This window comes from Falco biarmicus, chromosome 7 (genome assembly GCF_023638135.1).
Source record: "Falco biarmicus isolate bFalBia1 chromosome 7, bFalBia1.pri, whole genome shotgun sequence".
NCBI lineage: Eukaryota > Metazoa > Chordata > Aves > Falconiformes > Falconidae > Falco > Falco biarmicus.
Genome location: NC_079294.1, coordinates 58,544,272 through 58,557,568, shown reverse-complemented (window position 1 = coordinate 58,557,568; position 13,297 = coordinate 58,544,272). Strand labels below are relative to the sequence as shown.

Below are 13,297 nucleotides of genomic sequence, written 5' to 3'. Positions count from 1 at the left end.
TGGGTTTGACGTTGCGGGCAGTGTGAGCTACCTCCCCAAAAGGGTGGCTTCAAAAGCCGCCGCTGTCGCCAGCAGAGCCTGGCCCGGGTTTCCCCCGCGATGCACTGTGGCAACTGGGGCGCCTTTCAGGCCGAGTACCGGCCTCCGCACGGCGGAGAAACCAGCGCAAGGGCTGCGCGGAGCCTCCGCCCGTGGTTTCCCCTCTCCCCCCGCCACAGGCAGGGCAGCCCGCCGCCCCTCCTCAGCCGCCGCCGCCTGGCAGCACCGAGCCGCGGGGGGGGGAGGCCGCTGCCACCCGGTGCCACCGGGAGGATGGCAGCGCACGCTCGGGGCCCCCAGCCCGCCCTCCCCTCCCCCTGGCTCTGTCGCCCCCCGCGCCGCCCCGCGCGTCGAGGCCCGGCGGGGAACCGAGGGTGGCTCCTGCGGGGAGCACCGGTGTTTTCGGGGGCACGGTAAACCCGGCGGCCCCGACTGCTGCCCGCGGTACCCGCCGCGCCAGAGGGGCTCCCCTGCCGGGGCCGCGGCCGGGGGCGCTGGGACAAGCCCGACCTCCCCGCTGTGGCGGGCGGGCAGCCCGGGGGCGCGGCGGCGCCCCCTGAACCCCAGCCCCCGGCTCTGCCCGTGCGGAGGCGGCCCGGGGGGGGTGGGGTCCCGGGCCGCGCGCTGCGGCGGGGGGGGGCCCCGGGGGGACGCCGGGACCCCGGGGGGGCAGAGGGGCCCCGGGGGGACGCCGGCCGCGGCCCCCGCCCCGCTCCCCACGCGCTGAGGGCGCGTGAGCCGGCGGCGGGCGGCGATTGGCTGCAAGGCGCACCCCGGGGGCCGCCGGGCCGCGGCCGCCCGCCGAGCGCCATTCACGGCGCTGCCCGCCTGCACGCGCCGAGCCTCATTCACAAAAACTTCATTCATAAAAGCGGCGGCGGCGGCCGGGGCTGCGGCGGGGCCCGGCGCGGCGGGGGCGGCTCGGGCGCTGCGCAGCGGCTGCCCCGCGGCTCTGCGGGAAGCGGCGCCGGGGGCGCAGGCACATCCAGCTGCTTCTGGATTACGGTGCCGACGGGCTTTCCAGCCAGAATTAGCGATACCGGCGCCGGGAGCTGCCGGGGCGGTTCGGTGTGACCCTGACACCGGTGCGGTGCCTGGCGGGGGGCAGCGTGGGGATGCTTCTCGCCTTCGGGGCAGCCGGCGATGGAAACGCGGAGAGCTGCGCACCTCGCGGGGTTCCTGCCGGCCTGAAAACGTGTTTGAGCTCGTCGCGATCTTGCTCTGCTTTGTGTGGAATATGCTTGAGCTTTTGCCGCAGCCAGGACTCCGCGGTTAACGATGCCACGACTGTGAGTCTTGGGAGCTAGGCGGGCTTTCTTGCCTGGCTTGAGGCAGGGATGCAGGCAGGTTTGGGTAGCGGCACAGCTTGAGCTGCTCTACCGTTGATGCTGCTTTTACTGCTGCTTACAAAATACCAGATGTCTATGCAGGTTTAAGCCTTGTCCATTGAGGAAAATAAACCACTCAAGAGGGAGTCGGCAACAATATCCGATAGGTTTCTGGTTTTAAAAATTGTGTGACTTGCTTGGTTTTCATATAATTTATCTACAAGAGCCAATTTATGCGAGAGTACCCAGTGACAGCACTGCCAAGGCTATGAGAGAACGCAGCCAGCAGAGCCTGGGTGGACACGTCCTGTATGTAGGGTTATTCAGACATCAAGGGATGCTGCACAGGGCTAAGTACAGCCGATTCAGGAATGATTCGATAACATCCCTAGATGAAGGTGCGCAAAATACGTCTTTAAATATCAAAGGTTCGTCCTCCTCTTCCCACTCTTCGACACCTAATTTGCTGACAGAAGATGTCTCCCTGGGGCCACAGGACACCTGCACCACGCTGTGCACGCTGATCCCCCGCATGGCTAACATTAAACTCGCCAACCCATCAAACCTGCCGGGGCTGAAAAGCTTCTGTCTGGGAACGAAAGAGGTGCCACGAGTTAAACTCACGGAGTGCGTTACCATCCCAAGCAGCCCAACCTCGCCTGAGATCAGCTGCCTGTCGGCCTCTTACCCACAGCCGGACCTGGACAAGCTGGCCCTAACCCCAAAGCCGGCAGGGGACTGCGTCGTGCGGGGAGCCGAGGGGGCCACTTCTGCGGGCAGGCAGGACAGGAGCCTCACACAGAGCGGTGAAAGCGTGGGGGAGCCGGCAGCAACCTACGGCGTGCGGGTGAGTACTTCTCACAGGGTTCCCATTCTCTGACAAAGCAAACTGCTCAGGTGGCTGCAGGGTGACCTACATGCTCCCACTCATAGAGTCGGTGCCCCAAACCACTGACTTCTCCCATACATTTCTTGTCTCCTGACATACGTAGGGCTGTGGTGGCGAATGGAGGGAGTTAAAAGGACCACAGCCACTCCCAGAGGTAACACAACATCTCTTTCCCAAAGACTGCCTCTAGACTCTCTGAGGAGTGCAGCTGATCTGCAGTTCAAACAGGGGTTGCTTTGGCTTGAAATGTGTGTTGAAGGCAGAAGGAGGCCCATGGAGAGGGCTTCCCAACCCTCGCGGAGCAGCTCCCAGGGACTAGGTGCATGCTGGCCCGTGCTGCTGACATATTTGTCACGGAGGGTGTGTGAGAGGTGCTGGGACCGCTGCTGCTGCCTGGAGAACCTCTCCTCTGTGCCTCCTGCCCTGGGAGGTGACCGGGCAGGATGCAAATTCCACCCTCTTCCTTCGATGTTACAGGACTGTGTCGGATTTTCTTGGTAACTATGACGTACAGTAAACCCTGCCTATTTCTTCAGAAGACACCCTGAAATAGCCTTCCTGGGTATTTTTCATGTTGTGGACTGGGGTTGGTGGGTATCGTCTTCTAATTAACAGTCAGTGGCTGAGAGGGGACCATGCCTCCTGGCCTTGGTGCTTTCACTCCCTCCACCCCTGCCACACCTGGGAGTTTCCTAATTTTCTTTTCCTCTCTGGACTTTACATCTCTGTGGCCAGACCCTGTCATTTGCTAGCTGTTTGCTTCCTTCTTTACGCTCTGAACCTCTGACCCTGCACATTTAAGTGCTTACGCTTCATCTGTCAAAAGCACTCCTGGGAAAAAACTGCCTGCTGCTTGCATGGAGGGAGCCAGTGCAGACCACAGGGGAATGGCAGAGAAAATGGGCTAAACCTGCTTCAGAAATACTCCTGTAATGGCTGGGCTGGCCAGGGGCTCCTGTAGCTCTCGCAGCCGTCATGCCTGTCCCTGACATGCGAGGGGGACTGCAGGAGCAAGCTGTACAAGGGTTTCTTAACCAGCATCTGATCCTTCTGGTGGGCTGCAGGCAAGGGTGCTGAGGGTGCACGCGTGTGTTTGTAAGCTCTCAGTTTGGTGTGCAGGAGGTATCGAAATGTGAGAGTAAAAAAGCTGTGCAAAATTTGTGTCTCCCAACGTGGTGTTTCACAAGCAGGAAAGTCTAAAGGAAGGTGCAAGGCCAAGATAAATCAATCAGTCCCTTTGCAAATGCAGCAGGAAGGGTGGGCAAGTCAGAGGGTAGAAAAGCAACATGGGGAAATAGCCATGTTCACCTTTCCCCAGGCAGGAATGAGATGCCCACCTGGCATCCAGCAGTGGTAGCACAGCTGGATTGATGGGACGTTGGCTGAAAGGTGATGGTACCCCAGCACTGCAGCAGCCGATGTGAGTGGAGCCGCAGGAGCCCCCAGGGCATTCACCTGGGGTGCAGCAGGTAGAGGCAGGGGATGCCCTGTTTCATCATGCTGATACGTGCCCTTTTGTTTACTTGCCTTTAAATTCTCATGCTAAAGTGAGCAGTTGAGGTTTTGACAGCAGCAAGCTGCTAAAATAGATGGCTGAGCGTGCAGAGTGTGACTTAACAGTGACAGTGCAAGGGCCACTGCAGCTCCAGGTGCTACGCTTTTGGCCAGCCTGCTGCTGGGCCTGCGCTGGTGGATGGCGTCGCGTTGCCCAGCACCTGCCACGCAGGATCTGCCTTGTGTGCTGCGGTTTGAGCAGTGCCCAATGCAGTGGAACTCGTGATGAAGGCTTTGAGGTACCTATAGAGATTCAGATGCTGACATGCTGATGCCTGAAGCACACTTAAAGTACTCGGTTTCTGACATGGGCAGGAGAAGATGAAGCGCATGCGGAATTTCCCGGGTTTCTGTTGTGGCCCAGGGCTGAGAGCAGAGGCACTGAGGTGTCGTCTGCTGGGGAGCACATGAGCAAGAAAGGCAGAAAAAAAAGCAAAAAAAGAGAAGGACTTGACAGGAAAGTCGTGTGAAGGGCTTGTCCTCTTCTGCTGCTTCCCAGGTTGTATTTACAGCGTGGTTCTCTGCTGGAGACTTTCTGGAAGTCACCCCATTTCATGGGGAATGAATGGGGATCACTTGTGGGAGCCTTTGCAACAGGGAAATGTTGTTTCCCTGCATTTTTCCTGCACCTTCCGACTGCTGTTGCTCCCTGCAGGAGCCAGCCCCAGAGGAGCTGCAAGAGCATTACTGACGTGTCCTGGCCAAACTCTTGGTGTTTTTTCAGCCAGCTCCTTCAATAACAAGCAGGTCAGTAAATAAGCAGCCTGGAGGTTTTGGGGCTTCAGCACCAGAGCACAGGCAAGGTGCTCATTTCCCCAGGGACCACAAGGCTTCCCTGGGAGCTGGGGGTGAAGCCTCAGATGGGCTGGGATGCGGCCAGGGGCGCAGGGCTGCAGCATGGCAGGAGTGCGGTGCGGAGGGGTGGTCTCACCTGGAGGCAAAGTGGGGCTGAGAGGCTGAGGGGCCAGGCAGCTGTGGGAGCTGCTCCCAAACCTTACCCAGTCTTCCCAATCCTCACCCCCTCGCCCTCGCTTTCCCTCCTTTGGTGTTTGGAGGCACCCGCTGCCCCATGCAGCTTCTTCTGCCCTGTTGGGTAGGGAATGGGATCCTTGGGATCTCTGTAGAGACCATTTTAGGAGAAGGGTTGGGTCTCCATTATGGGGTCTGCTGCTGGAGGTCTTTGGCCTTAAAAACTTAATTGGAGTCAAGAGGATTTTGCACTTATGTGGAGAAAATCCAGTTATTTTAGAAAGGCAATAATATGGTGAGGTAATGAAATGTCTTTGGACAGACGCTGTCTCCTATGGAGTGGAGTGAGGCAGAAATTGCCTTTCTGGGGTTGGTTTAAGACGATGCGATGCTGGGCTCATTGTGTCTCCCTGGGAGGTAGCTGTGGCTGCATGTGACTAGTGGTAACAGGACACTTGTGTCATGGCTATATGTCACCCGGGCTCTGGTGAGGAAGCCGAGACCCATAAAACACCTATTCCCCCGAGATGCTTATGCAAATAACAAAAAGCCCAAATATAATATTTTAACAGGAGCCCGGACAGCTCTGATACCCACACTGTTACGTTTTAAAACATACTTTGTATGCAGTTCGCTGTAGGAATTAGAAGATGGATCTTTACCTTGTCCTTGTTCACATTCTACCCGTTTTGTGCCTTGCCACAGTGCCACCCATCTGGAGCTGAGCTTGTCTCTAAATGGTGCCCATAGCAGCCACGGCACTCTGGTCTCCTGCTGGTGTTCGTTACGGCTGTGATGAGCCTGAGGAATATTCCAGGAGACACTTGCTGTCCTTCCTCTTGCTCAGTGGGGAGTGCCAGGGGCATGGCTGCTTCTGAGTGGGAGGGCAAGACTCGGTTTTCGGCACTCCTCTGCACCAGTGGCCCCTCTGAGACCAGGGAGAATCAACGGGATGGTGTTACAGGGAGTAAGGGTCTGTGGCAGGGCTTAAATCAATAATGCAAAGTCTTTGAGAAATGGTGTTCAGATTGGTTTAAAAATGTGCTATTTTACTAAAATATGGAAGGGAAATGCTATTGCCAGATATTTTAAAGTATAATGATGTTGTAATGAAATAATATGGTACAGGTTGTTTGCAGCATCCTTGGTCTTCAAGGAATTTTACGAATAAGCAGGTTGATCCTCTGCTAGGAGTTTGATGGCATATATCTATAGATACATGCCAACATATATATATAAAATCAGTTGCTTATCTCTAGAGTAAAAGAGGCCGGACTACTTCTAACACAGGAGTTCAATATGCCATTAAGTACGCCCTGAAAGAGTGCATGTGGGCAGCTGCCCCCTGCGCAGTCCTGCTGTTGTCCATAGAGGCTGCAACAGGTCAGCCTGGAGCAGCTGCTCCCTGCCTCTGTGTGGGAAGAGGGCATTCAGGGCAGCCCTTTCGCAGTCCCAAGGAGCCACCAGCCCCTCTTCTGTGCTCAGGGCAGGGAAATAATTGCGGTATTTCAGCTGCAGCCACCTCCCCGGCATACAGCACCCTGACACCGCACTGCTGCTCTGCATCACTTGTCATAAATAACTAACTACACGTGTACGTAGAGCTGGGGCTCTTGCAGGAAGGAGATGGGCTCTGGTGATTCATGGCTTCAGAGCCATAGCTGTGAGACATAAGCCGGGGGCTCAGGACTGTAGGGTGCTGGGGTGGCACTTGCTCCACCGGGCGTAGGGGGACGGGGTGTGTGGCAGCCCCGCAGCACCTATGGGTGCTCGCCTTGTCCCACGTGGCAGCTCCCCTCCGCAGCCGGCACTGCCTCCAAGGCCCACGCGCTTCTCTGGGTGATTGCTTCTTAAAAGACTCACATGTTTTCAGGCTGTTTGCTTTGTCACAGCCGGGAGCACAGGGACAGGGCAGTTTTGAACCAGTTCTGTTGGAGCCCTGGCCTGAGTACCTGAGCGCTGAGTACCAGCACTTTCTGAGTGCTGAAGAAAGTGGGTCTCCAGCACAAAACTAAAAAGGAAAGAAAAATGTGTGTCTGTCTACTTACAAACTTTTCCCTGGCTTTTTCTCAAAATGTATTTTAAAATGGAAAACCTGTGAAGGAAAGGGCCAGACTTTCCCACAAAGATTTCTGTTTATCAGAAGCTGTTCTCCATCACAAGAAGCCATGGCTCGCTGCCCCTTAGGGAAGAGGCCATGCGTGTGGGCAGGAGGAGCGGGGCAGACCAAGCCCATCGTTCTGCACCGCTGCTGCTACGGGGAGGAAGTTGAGAGCAGAACAAGCACATGAGGAGATTTAGGCCAGCCCTGACGAACCACTGCTGGGCTTTATTGTAATGGGCTTTTTTCTTCCTTGAAAGTGTCCCGTCTGTTTTTCAGCCCGTTTGGCCTCGGTTTGTTGCTTTCTCGCAGGTGCCCCAGGGGTACCCACGCCTGCAGCAGTGCATGGCCGCTGCCATGGGCTGCTTTTGCCTCTCCACTGCCCCTGGGGATGGGGGACAAGCTCTGCCGGCTTTGCTTTCAGCTCTGGAAGGGGTTGGTGTTTGCTGGAGGAAGCCAGCACAGTTCAAGCTGAGGAATGAGCTGATTGAATCTCCCGCAAGGTGCAAACATGGGCCAAAGCTCTTCATTAGCAGCCTGACTGGTGGCTGCTAGTGGTGTTACATAGCACAGACCCCAGCCCGGTAAAAGGCTGCTGCGTGTTGCAGGATGAGCTGCCAAGCCAACCGGCTGCTCAGCAGCATGGTGCAGCCTGCGAGCGGACAGGAGCGCAGCGCTGCTGCCAGGATAGCTGCCGTGGTCTCTGCTTTCCAGTGGACACAGTGGCTTTTCGACTCCAAAGCCACCACAGGCAGTGTCTAAGGAAGGGCTGAGAAAACTCCATCAAAACTACAGTGATCTGTGTATTGCTCCTTCCCCACGCCCCTTCCTGGCTCCTGGCGCTGTCCATGGAGGAAGGCCAGTGCTTCACCTTCCTGCCAGGGCAGAAGCCGGGGGATCTAAAATCAGGTGTTGCAACACGTGAGAGCATGTTCCCAAGGCTGGCAGCCAGCACAGGGAGAGCAGCACCGCTGCCTTTACAGGCAAAAGTAATTTTTCCTTAGTGCAAATTATTTTTCCTTAGTGTAAAAGGCAGAGGCTTGTGTCCTTGCAACTCCAGTGCGGTCGTCCTGCCACGTGCCGGTGGCTGCTGCTCTCTTCTGCCCAGTCTCCCTTCTCACTGGGTCCCTTGCAAGCTAGAGGTGAATTATTCAAGCAAATTAAAGCAAAACTTTCCTGCTGCTCTGCAGCCACCTATGCTGCATGGCAGAGAGCTGTGCCCTGATGTGGGGCAGCACCCAGCCCGGGCAGCCCTTGTCTGCAAGGAACAAGGGTGGGGGGCAGCTTAGAAATTTCCCCTCACTTCAAAAGCACTTTGTTAAAGTAGTGCCAAGGGGAAACGGTCAGTGACCTGCTACACCATTCAGACACGCACCAATCTGTGGGGCTGGGTGGGATCTGGCAGAGGAGATCATCTGGAGGGGGCTGGAGCACCCAGCCACTCTCCATCACGGATCAGGAGCCCTGGCTGAGCGGGGAGGCCCCAGCTGGCTGGAGGGTGGCAAAAATGGTGCCCATCCACAGGCAGGGCAGGAAGGAGGATCCAGGGAACTACAGCCCTGCCAGCCTGACCTGGTGCCGGGGGAGGCCGTGGAGCAGGTCACCCCGAGCGCCATCACCCAGCACGTGCGGGACAGCCGGGGATCGGGCCCAGCCAGCGCGGGGTTATGGAAAGCAGGTCCTGCCTGACGGGCCTGATCTCCTCTGTGACGGGGTGACCCGCTGGGGGCTGAGGGAAAGGCTGTGGGTGGCGTCTGCCTGGGCCTCGGCAAAGCCTCCGGCAGCGTCTCCCACAGCCTCTCCCGGAGAGCCCGGCTGCTCCTGGCCGGGCCGGGGGCTCTGCCCAGGGTAAAACGCCGCCGGGCCCAGGGAGCGGCGGGACGGGGTCACATCCAGGGTACAAAAGGGCCTGGGGGGCTGCCTGGGCCGGCTGGGCATGAGCCCCCCGGGGGCCCGGGTGGCCAAGGAGGCCAGCAGCGCCTGGCTTGTGTCAGACACAGCGTGGCTAGCGGGGCCGGGGCAGTGACCGTCCCCCTGCGCTGGGCACTGGTGCGGCCGCCCCTCGAATCCTGGGGTCAGCGCTGGGCCCTCACTGCAGGGGGGACACTGAGGGGCTGCAGCGTGTCCAGAGCCGGGCAGGGGCTGGGGAAGGGGCTGGGGCACGAGTCCCAGGGGGAGCGGCTGGGGGGGCTGGGGGGGTTCAGCCTGGAGAGGAGGGGGCTCAGGGGGGACCTCATCGCTCCCCACAGCTGCTGCAAGGGGCTGCAGCGAGGGGGGGTCGGTCTCTTCCCCCAGGTCACAAGTGACAGGACAAGAGGAACCGGCCTCAAGTTGCACCAGGGGAGGCTTAGATTGGAGATTAGGAAAAACGTCTTCGCTGGAAGGGTGGTCAGGCACTGGCACAGGCTGCCCAGGGGTGAGGTGGAGTCACCGTCCCTGCAGGTATTTAGAAGACGCATAGATGCAGTGCTCAGGGACATGTTTTAGTGGTGGGCTTGGCAGTGTTGGGTTAAATGGTTGGACTTGATGATCTTAAAGGTCTTTTCCAACCTAAACAATTCAATGATTCTGTGATTCCTGCGGGTGAATCACTGGCTGTCATTCAAGCTGGAGCTGGAGCAACTGTGTTATGGCAGGGAATGAAATGGGTCTGGATTAGAGGGTGCCTGAAAAGCTTATTCACATGGGCCCTTCCTAGTGCCTGCACGTCTCCTCCCACACGGTCCCTCATCCTGTTTGCAGTCACTCTCCATCATCTCTTGTAAATAGATGTGAAAAGATGTGCATGGTCAGTAACTGCCCTTCTCTCCCCCAACCTCCCCACCTCTCCTCCTTTCCGTCCTGAGAGCTGTTGCTCACCCTGGCAGGAGTTCTCCATCCTGCTGCTGACAGATCAGTGGGCTCAGCATCCCTGGCGGCATGGGGAGACAGCAGCCAGCCCCAGATCACCCTCCAGATTCAAACACCGAGAGTCGAAGCAGCCCCCGGTGCCAACACTCTCCCCAGCCCTTTGCAGGGAGACAGGGGACAGCCTTGTGCACGTCCTTAGAGGAGCCGTTCCCTTTCCAGCAGGGGCCAGTGAGTCTCTCCCTTCTGAGAGCTGTTGCTCACCCTGGCAAGAGTTCTCCATCGTGCTGCTGACAGATCAGTGGGCTCAGCATCCACTTTCAGTGGCAATGTCAGGTCTTTAGCACTGGGCTTGTTTCAGTGTTGGCATTATATTTTTCTATAGGTAGCTGGATTCTGCAGTTGTATCTATACTTGTGGCCCGAGGCTGGTTACAGCACCCTTGTGCCTGTGTCCAGCTTCCCCCCAGCTTTCCCTAGAAGCTCAGTGAAGCTGAGCCGTGCTCCTCTTTGTGGGGCTTCGGAAGATGAACCCCCCTTCCTTGGACACTACCTTTGCGCCCTCAATATTGCTGTTATCACGTTACGAAAACAGCCGGTGGAGAGCCTGGGCTGGGGCAGGGGCTGTGTGCTGTGTGGCTTCCTCTGCTGGGGCATTGCAGGTGGGCACGCGTGGCTGCTGCCCTGCCGATGCTTTAGCTTAACCCTCCCTGCAGCAGGAAGGTGGGAGCTGGCCTCGGCCCTGCATCCCTGGACAAGCCCACTAGCTTTCTGTGGGAGCTGCTGCTTGGGGTATACAGGCTGGGGAGCAGGGGCACCACCTGCACTGGAGTCTGGGCGCAGGAGAGGTCTCTGAGACAGGCGTTGCCCTTCTCTCCTGCCTTCCCCTTTCTCTCACACACCAGTCATGCTGCTTCTTGGACTCAGCTATGGAGGAGTTAATCTTCTCCTTGTTTATTTGTTAATTGTTTTTTCTTCCTTGGAGAGTGTCTTTTGTTTTTTGGAATAGGCTTCTGGTATCCCATTGTCCTTTTATGTGCTCCATGGGCTTCTCCCCAGCTCTGTGACCCTGACTCCCTCTGTCCCATTCCAGCGGTGTCCTCCTGCCCAAGGTTCTGCTGGTTCTCTGTACCCTCCTACTGAGATGTGAAGGTTCAGCCATTACTAGCTATGCTGGTTTAGATAACCAACGGCAGCTAAAATAAATGAGAGATGCAGTGAGGTGCCATGTTAATGCACTTCCCTACTCAGGCTTTTAAAGAGAAAAAAAAAAAAAAAGTCTTTTGTGAATCATTGATAAGTTCAGCTTCACTTAGGGTCACTTATGCAAAAACCTAATATTGATTTTTCATCTTTGCTTAGAGTAGCTTCCCACGCATCTGTTCAGGATGCAATGGGGACTCACTTATCAACATATGACTCACCTGCTCCTCTAAATCTTTCTTTTTTCAAGGATAGAGGAGCAGCCACCAGCTCACAGGATGCTTGACCTTATACTATAGGATCAGAGGTCACCACTGAGCTACAAGCTGAGGCTCTAGACGTATTTTCCACGTTTGCTTTGTTCTCATTAAGCAGGAATGTCTTTAACAAGTAAGATAGCTCTCCAAGTCATTAAATGTTCATTAGGGAAGCAGTTCTGCTAACCCTTCAGATTCTTATTGATGTCTTTCCAGGTCTCTGACCTAATTCTGGAGTTCTCCCAGGGGTTACATTGCTATCTGGAAAGAAACCAAAATAGGGATAATACAATTGTGGAATCCCTGCTTGACTGCGCGTATAATGTTCTCTTTTTAACACACACATTAATTTCTGAAAGTCTCCAAAGCTGAAACAGATACCTCAATCCAACTGCCTCTGAATGACCCAGCAGAAAAATCAATTCACAGGCAAAGTGAGGCAGAGGAGGTAAATACTGTCCCTTTCTCTGGACAGAGAGTGCTTCCGCCGTTCTTTCAGAACAAGAGGACAGAGCATGCATGTCCCTGCCTGGGATTTCCCGGTTGTCTGCTGTATCCCAGAGGCTTTGACTTTCTGCAGGAGAGGACTGCCCAGGCAGGTTGTCGCTGCAGCCCTCAGGCACTGTATGAGCACTGCAGGATGCTCCCAAACCCCCTTTTACCTCTGGGAGAATTAGTTGTGGAAGAGGAGGCGCAAACTGAGAAACCCAGACCTATGCCAGCCTTGTGAAATGGAGATGTCAGAGTGCTTCAACAGCAGAGAGATGGATATCAACAGAAAAGCTGAAGGAATTAGTAAGATATGTTTTGGGAGAAGTGGATAGACTTAGCCGAGCACGCTTCATTGAGATGAAAAGGTTTCATAGGTTTGTATGTAACATCAAAGGGGTCTATGGGCTGACATGCCATCGCATTCTTGATGTTTCTGAAAATTAATCTTATGCAAATCCCAACTGAGTACAGCTCAGCCCCATACAGCAGAAGTGTGGGAGTCAGCCTCTAATGTAAAGCAGGTCAGTGTATAGTGCGGGCTCTTAAGAGCTGTTGCTATGAGCTGGGATTGCAACTCTACCTCTTTCATCTTCTGCAGAGGTTATTTGTCATCAGATGTGCAGCAGCATGGAGCCAGTGGTTTTCCTCACGTGTGGTAATACCTGCCGCTGCTCTGAAGGGACATGCAGCTCTTCTGCATGGGGTCTTTCAGTGCATCAGTCCCGTGGGGCTTCCAGAGCCCCTCTGCTCCCGGGGAATTTCTCTCCAATGTTCATGTATTCCTCTCATCTCAGTGCCACGGGCTAATCTGTGAGGATAAGCAGAACTGGAAAAAAGGAATGATTGGATTTTGTGTCCCCAGAGTGCTTTACCTTTTTTTGTGCTATGCTGTTGAAGCCACTGGTATCTTTATTGTTCTCTCTACACTTTTCAGTAAAATAAGATCTATTTAGGAAGCAGGTTCAGGGTGGCTGATTTGATTTTCCAGTTAGACTGGGGTTCTGCATAATACTTGGTGGACTGAAATCATATTTGCTTCCTTCTGTGAGCCTCCTCTTACCTCTGTGCTAGGTATTAAAGTCCTCCTTTCTCTCTCTCTCTCTGTTTTCCCTAGTACATGGGCTGTATTGAAGTGCTGCAGTCAATGAGATCCCTGGACTTTGGCACACGAACACAAGTCACCAGGTAGGTGGTGTCTAACTGAAATTCAGCCCAAGAATGAAAAGCCCATGTGATAATTTCTGTATAAAGCCAACAGTGCGTGCCAAGCTCTGAGACAGTTTTGAATAGCAGTTTGTGTGTTTTGTTTTGTTTTGTTTTGTTTCCCAAGCGATGACTTGAATTATTTGATCATCACAATAGGCTATTTGCATTGGAAAATGAATTGTTTCAGCCACAGACCTAATTTCACTCCTGGTTCTTGTTCTGGATGCAGAGAGCCTCCCCCTGCAGTCGTAGCACAGTACAAACATCCCCAGCTAGCTGGGTGCCGGCAGCAGCCGGGCTGTGCACGCAGGGTGCTGCCTGCGCAGTCACCCAGGTCACAGGGTATATCTGCTGGTGCTGCCGCGGCTGCTGGGGACCAAGGCGGCGATGGATGCTTGCAGGCCCCTTGGCCA

The 13,297-nt window shown here is 55.5% G+C and overlaps 1 protein-coding gene across 3 annotated transcripts in view; it reads left to right on the top strand.

The window, feature by feature from the left end:
• Positions 1-733: 733 nt before the first annotated feature.
• The window catches only part of SHC4 (SHC adaptor protein 4), a 35,309-nt gene continuing 22,745 nt past the window's right edge, over positions 734-13,297 (top strand). Inside the window, exons 1-2 of one of the 3 annotated variants that reach the window (XM_056347021.1) lie at positions 734-2,214; positions 12,793-12,863. In XM_056347021.1, the coding sequence (XP_056202996.1) occupies positions 1,636-2,214; positions 12,793-12,863 (650 nt within the window). In that variant the 5' untranslated portion in view covers positions 734-1,635. Of the gene's footprint in view, positions 2,215-4,356; positions 4,558-12,792; positions 12,864-13,297 lie in introns of those variants that run through there. The other 2 variants (XM_056347020.1, XM_056347022.1) reach the window with 2 other exon arrangements.